General features: G+C 35.4%; 1 protein-coding gene across 1 annotated transcript; it reads right to left on the bottom strand.

The window, feature by feature from the left end:
• Positions 1–664: 664 nt before the first annotated feature.
• Positions 665–2,176, bottom strand: LOC142630701 (MYB-like transcription factor 4). Its single transcript, XM_075804727.1, has 3 exons — positions 1,990–2,176; positions 1,511–1,640; positions 665–1,389 (listed from the first exon to the last, which is right to left on the bottom strand). Exons 1-3 carry the CDS (start codon positions 2,117–2,119, stop codon positions 1,053–1,055), a joined length of 597 nt encoding a protein of 198 aa, XP_075660842.1. The 5' UTR covers positions 2,120–2,176; the 3' UTR covers positions 665–1,052.
• Positions 2,177–7,348: the final 5,172 nt, after the last annotated feature.

Below are 7,348 nucleotides of genomic sequence, written 5' to 3' on the forward strand. Positions count from 1 at the left end.
TCGGACATCCTTGCAGCTTTTATATGAAAGAAAGAACAAAAATAATATATTTAACTTACCTAAAACTTAGAAAAAGAAAAATAAGTTAAATTACATACTCAGCCCTGGTATGGACTTACCAGGAAAAAAAATCATTCAAAACAAAGGAAGAAAATTGCATCGTTGAGGGTAAATTTGAGAAACCACGCAGCTATGAGAAATCTCAGAAAATCAGGAATTTTAGCATAATATGACTCTTAGGCTATATTCTCTGGATTGATTTCTCTTGTTAGTGTACTAGTATGGTGATTAGGAAGGCACTATATATTTCCTCAAAAAGGAAGGCGCTATATATGGTGTAAACCGATTGTATAAACAGCTTCTTTTTCTTTTTTTTTTAATTAGGAGAATCAGAGTTCAAATTCCCTCTCCTATTGTATGATCAATTTGTCAAAAAAGAAAAAGAAAAAGAACAGGGACCGAATAAAGTAGCCATCATTATAGTGAAAGAAAGAATGGATGCAAAACCAAAATTAATACTTCCGCCATTGCATAGCGGAGAACTGAGAGACTAAGCAACTGGCTAGGGTTTACTCAATGCTTCTGATTTTAAAGAGTGAAAATCAGTACAGTTGTAACTTTACCATTGGCAGCCCTATAAATACAAGTTTGCAGCCATAATCATAAAAGTTCAACAGACTTTGTATATATACATGATAAATTAAAATATGTAAATTAACAGCCTCAATACTCAAACTTCCCTTACAATTAGGTTTACAGCAACATAATACTTCAGTCAAATACAGGTATTACACTTCCAAAGCATATAAAAAAGTAGGTATGGCATAGAGATACAAATAAAAATACCCTCTCTCGCCCTATGTTTTTAATTTCAAATGATATTTGTCATTGCTAACATAGTTTTAACTCCATCCCTCATGATAAAAAATATATGAGATGAACTTGATGTTATTTCTATTCTCCTGTTTTGCACCAAGAGATTATACTACTACTTACACTTTGATGTAATTAGCTATCTTCATAGAAGAGGCCATGGAGACCAGGAACTTTAGTTAAGGTTTTGGTTGCTGCCTCTCTTCCACAAGAGTACTCGTGGGAGTGCTAAGAGTAAGGTCAAGATTCAAGTCTGGGACACAGCTGGTCTTGTTGCTTTCAACACCACTCTCAAAACCCAGGATTTGATTGTCGTCGCGATGGACATTCACTGGCTTGGGTGCCTGATTCTTGGAAAAAAATGATATGCCAGTAAAAGATGCAGTGCCTCCCAGCTTATGAGGTTTATTGGGATCAATTCCCATCTGTGTTAGCTTCTTTCTTATATGAGAATTCCAGTGGTTTTTGACTTCATTGTCAGTCCGTCCCGGTAATCTTCCAGCTATCAGTGACCACCTATATCAACCATAAATATTATTTTTAGCATAAAATGCTAATTAATATCACTGCAAAGCCACTTGTTCATGGCAGTGAATCATTTCTCAACTAGGATTGCAATGAAAAGATGATATTGCACCTGTTCCCAAGGAGAGCATGAAGCCTGATGATTAAATCCTCTTCATCTTCTTCAAAGTTGCCACGCTTGAGGTCTGGCCTTAAATAATTTATCCATCTCAGTCGGCAACTTTTGCCACAGCGTCGCAACCCTAATCAACAACAAATATGAGAACATGCTATCACCAACTCCCTTTTCTTTTTTCTCTCTTATCTTAAAATTTTATTGGTTCCCTATGATCATCAATTAATGGTCCTGTAAGAAAAGACGGAGGAAGAAGAAGAAGTACAAACACACAGAGAGAGAAATTGGGAGAGAAGAAGAAGAAGAAGAAGAAGAAGAAGAAGAAGAAGAAGATGGAGAAGGAGAAGGAGAAAAAGAAGGAGAAGGAGAATGAGAAGAAGGACGTGTAAAGAGCTGGCATGCAAGTTTATTATGGCATGGATGGCATAGCTTGAAAATTAACTAAAATCCAAAAGGGAAAGGGGGCAGGAAAATACCAGCAGCCTTAGGAAGTGAACGCCAACAACCTTCACCATGTTTTTGGATGTAAGCAATTAGTTTCTGGTCTTCTTCTTGGGACCAGGCTCCTTTGTTAGTCTCTTCCTTCTTACAGCAAGGCTTTCTCATTGAATGATATTAGAGAAACTCAGAGAGAGAGAGAACCCTACAACAAAAGGCTTAATAGAGTCAGAATGAAATAGTGGGGGTTTTGAGGTTAGATGTGTGCAAAATTAACAGTTGACTTGGACTGGTGGTTTTCACATGTTCTATGGTTGTAAATGACAAAGTAAGTGGGGAGGTGTGGCTTGTGAGTGTGTGTGTGTGTGTTGGTTGCTGGTACCAACCCCTATCTTCAAACCCTGGCACATTTCCAATTGTACTCAGGTCAAGTATTGTGAGAAAATCAGAAAATAACCAAAAATTCATTGAATAAAATTTAAGTTTCATTGAATAAAACTTATATTTCCCACTCCTAGTGTTCACTTTATGCTCTACTAATTACAATATATCTGATTTGTTTTCCTCCTAAATGTAAACTTTGATTACTTCATTTGTTTTCCTCCTAAATGTAAACTTTGATTACTTCATTAGGGGAAAAAAATGTTAAAGCTAGCGTATATTTGTTTGAGCCACTGGCCAAAGAGCCTTAGGAATGTGGTGGAGTGAATGGAGGGGAACATTTTTAACAAGCGGAATAGTGAGGATTGATAGTCGCTCTGTCCCTTCGATGTGTTCACACTGCTGAACCACATAATTTCTCTGTATTGATTTTCTCTTCTTTTTTAAAATCTTGCATACATTGATATTTCATTAAAAAAAAAAAAGTGTTAAACTGTGATTGGTAGAAAATAAAACGAAGTACTTAAAATGAGACAGAGGTTTTTTAATTATTTTTATTTTAGAAATGAAGTATTATGAATCAGATAGATACTAATGACTTGTCATCAATTTTAATTAAAAGCTCTTTCAAGAGAATGAAAAACAGTATTTCAAAGCACTAGTATTGGCCCCTATATGAATAAAAAAAATTTGTCTCATTTTTTGTATTCTATTTTATGCCCATAAATCATGGTATGTTATGTAATTAATTTTTTTTCTTTAATTTGCAATATTTTATAAGAAAAAACAAATAAATACATTGTGATTAATAGAGCATAAATTGAGACAAAAAAGGTAAGAAAAAATATTTTTGTACATGCCAGTATTCATGCCATGTTATTATTATTATTATTTTCATTTTAAACTTTGATTATTTTTATAAAGAAAGTCAAATAAATATATGAAAATTATGATTGGTGGAGCAATAAAGTGGAATACAAATAAATAAATAAATAAATATATATATATATATATATATATATATATATATATAAAATAAAGGTGGCACACAAATTAAGGAAACATTTTGGCATATTCTTAGGGGGGAAAAAACCATTTTAACAGAATAATTGAAACTAATGATTAGAGTTCGTTTTGTACTTATAGGTCACCCTTCAGCATGTGCTGGATTCGATCCGTTCTGCTCATGCTAACATATAGTTTAAGAATATATATCAGACTCAACAAAAGTCAAGTGGCCCTCCCGATCGAGAAAGCATAAAATGTGTTTATTCTATTACAATCTTTCGTTAGTGAGGGAATCATTTTCTTGTTCTACCAACTCAATAGTTTCAATTTTGAGCTTATAATATGGGAGAAATACACATGTATTTAGTCATGGCACATGCTTGAATATTGGCACCCTCCATAGGATTCAAACAGCACTGCTAAAGTTTGTCCGAGCCATATATGATCTTAGTGATCACTCTCACCACAAATGTGAAGCCAGAAAAAAAGGGTTACTGGAGAGCTACTCGATGAATACCATCATGAATAGTTTGAGCCTCATAAGGTACCTTACTAGGAGAGTCTGAGCTACATGCACATCGTCCTCCATAAGATAATTCCGTTCAGCAAATTTTTATTTTCTGTGCTTTTTTTCTATCTCACATGCATGTTTGTGTTAGGCTTCACTTCAAGCTTTCTGCAGTACTCTCTAGATTCCACGTTATCAACTTTCATGGCTGTAGACAATCGGGTCATTACGCTCCTATCTTTTGGTTTATTAAACAGGAAACATCTCTCTCTCTCTCTCTCTCTCTCTCTCTCTCTCTCTCTCTCTCTCTCTCTCTCTCTCTCTCTCTCTCTCTCTCTCTCTCTCTCTCTCTCTCAATATGCCTCATATTAGCTTAGGAGTTTCTTCTTTCACCTTAAATTATTTTAAAGTTCAAATTTATGACTTTTCTGTTAGATTATAAATATTTATTTATTTAATAGTTAGAACGGAGGTGAGAGATTTGAGCTTGAATGCAGTGTTATTAAACTCGGTCCAGCCCAACCGGTCGGACTAGTGACCCAGTGCATAGACCGGTTCATGTGATCAATTGAACTGGAATAGTCATAGTTTTAAAAACCGGACCGGACCGGCCGGTCCGACCGGTTCAACCGGGAACCGGCCTCAAATCCGGTCCGGTTATAAGGTAAAACCGGAAATAACCTTAAAAACGGTGAACAGTTCTGACCGGCCGGTTCAACCTTAAAAACCGAAAAACCAGCCGGTCGAACCGAAAACCGGTCATATTTCAAAACTGTGCCGTTTTGCCTAAAAAATTAAACCTAATCAATCCTAATTCCTAACCTATCAGATTCATTCAGCTCTCTGCCTCTCTCACTTCTCTTCAGTCGCCTCCAGCTCCAGCCTCCTCAACTCATTCCTCAAGCTCTCAGCCCTCACGCCTTCACCGCTCAGCGCAGCGCCTCGCCCTCGCCCAGCCCCTCGCGCGCGCGCGCACACCCCAGCCCCTCGCCCCCTCGCGCTCGCCCTCTCTCAGCCCCTCGCCCCCTCGCGCACGCCCCAGCCCCAGCCTCTCGCGACCCTCGCGGCCCTCGCGCACACCCAAGCTCCTAGCGCGCGCGCGCCCGCCCCTCGCCCTCGCGCGCGCCCCGGCCCGGCCCTCGCGCGCGCCCACAGCCCCAGCCCCTTGCGACCCTCGCGCACGCCCCAGCCCCTCGCGCGCGCAAGCCCCAGCCACTCGCCCCAGCCCCTCGCCACACCCACGATCACTCTCTCTGCCTCCACATATATGAGGATGAGGATGAGGATGATGATGCTAGTGGTGGAGCTTTTGGTTTACATGATGATATTGATTTCAATTTTCTTCATAACAAATGATGCTTGACTTTTCAAACTTATTACTTATTAGTTGTTTGTTTGAAACTTTTAAACTTATTTGCTATTTGGATGTAATGAACTTATTTGTTATTTGCTATTTGGATGTAAATATAATGACTAAGGAACTTATTTATTTGGTTTTGTTGATAGTTTATTATGTTAAGCATGATTTTTTTGTAATGTTTTATGTTAAATTCTTTAAAAAATGTTATATACTTCTTTAAAAAATTTATTAATTATTTATATAATTTAAATAAATAATAATTAAATTATTTATGACGTCACCGGTTCGACCATCGGTCGGACCCCAGTCCGACCTTACAACCGGTAATTAGCTGCTTTTCCAGTTCGTTCACCGTACCGGTTTTTAAAACCATGGGAATAGTACATGATGCGGTCAAAATCAGTGTAACTCGGTGGGTTTTAAGCAACCTGTGTGACTTGGTTGGTTTTATTGACTAGGCTGGATTTGTGAATTATGTAAAATTACATAAATAAGTCTGTTTTATTGACTTTTTTATTATTTAAATGTGTAGTAATATGGGAATTTAAACAAAAATGTGAGATTTTTCTTTTTATTTATTTAATATACATAATTTTAAGATATGTAACCTTATTTAGCAAAGATTTTGTTGTAATCTTATGACATTCGTTTATTTTTCTTGTGAATTTTATAGAATTTATAATTCAATTGCTTATAAAACATTGATTTTGAATTAGAAATCAAGAGAGCCAATCTCGTACTAGAGGCTGTACCAGTTTGACTAGTAGATCGATATATTTCGGTACTGGTCAATCACTACAACAAAATGTATTTTCAGTGACAAAAAATTCGACACTAAAAGTCCAATTTTTCATCGCTAAGGACTTTTAGCGACAAAATCTACTAATTAGCAATGAAACTCATTTCGTCGCTGAAACCCCGTCGCTAAAAGTCTTGGCGGCGAAAAATTTCATCATTAAAAGTCAAATTTATTTTATAAAAAAAAAAAAAAAAACTTTTAGCGACGAAAACGTTTCGTCACTAAATGTTTTCCTTGCTAAAAACACTATTTAGTGACGAAAATAATTCGTCACTAAAAACACTTTAGTTTATTAAATCTTATTTAGTGACGAAAAATTTCGTCACTAAAACTATTTTCGGGTACATATAGTGACGAAAAAGTTCGTCATTAAAACTATTTTTAAGAAAACCAAGCACATATAGCAACGAAAATTTTTGTCACTAAAACCATTTCTTACAAAATTCTGCTACATTTAGAGATGAAATATGTCCTCACTAAAACAATTTTTTGTTGCTATATTTGTGACTAAAAAATTTGTTGCTAAAACTTATTTTCTATTTTTTTACTTTTTTCATGACTTTGATATTAACCTGTAACCTATCATTACATTATTAAAACCTCACGTTTGAATAACAAATTTATTTCAACAACACATTTACAAAAAAAAAAAAAAAAAATTCATACATTCCACAAATAAAAAATAAAACAAGTATCCAATTCAAACTCCTCTCATACAATAATTGTTTGCAATACATACAATAACTCAAGATGTTTTATGACAATACAAAAAGTGTAACATAATATAATTAGAACCAACGGAAGATGTTCTCATATGTCTTCAAGTAATGCCAAAAGTAAATCCCCTAAAAGCCACCGATTAGAAATCTGCACAAATATAAAAACAATACTACATTAAAATCGTGAAGTAAAAACACTAACTATATTATAAGAAACATTTCTAACAATGCATTAAGAGTAGCCACACCAATAAATTAAAATCACAACTCCTAATGCATAAGTTGTAGAAAGTAAATATAGATTTTTAAGTGTAATATAATACAATTAGTTTCAAATAATGCATCAAAAAAAGTAGTCACACCATGTAGTGCGGGTCAATTGCTAAAAACTTTAAGACAAGTACACAATATTTAAGACAATTGTTATGAACTCTACATATCATAATCCATATCAAGATCAACATCAGGTATGCATGCTCTTCATTTTGATTAGCATCTCTTGAAGTTCAAGCTATAAAAACACTCCTAATAATATGAATTTTAACCACCTTGTAACTCCATGCAAGCCACCCTCTTACTCCAACACAACAACCCACCACAAAAACAATAATCAACATCACAA

Source organism: Castanea sativa, chromosome 4 (genome assembly GCF_040712315.1).
Source record: "Castanea sativa cultivar Marrone di Chiusa Pesio chromosome 4, ASM4071231v1".
NCBI classification, from domain to species: Eukaryota; Viridiplantae; Streptophyta; class Magnoliopsida; order Fagales; family Fagaceae; genus Castanea; species Castanea sativa.

Coding starts and splice junctions, on each gene's coding strand:
- LOC142630701 (XM_075804727.1), bottom strand. CDS start 2,119: ATGAGAAAGCCTTGCTGTAAGAAGGAAGAGACTAACAAAGGAGCCTGG. Junction 1,641..1,989: donor TTCACTTCCTAAGGCTGCTG/GTATTTTCCTGC, acceptor GTTGTTGATTAG/GGTTGCGACGCTGTGGCAAA. Junction 1,390..1,510: donor CATGCTCTCCTTGGGAACAG/GTGCAATATCAT, acceptor TGGTTGATATAG/GTGGTCACTGATAGCTGGAA.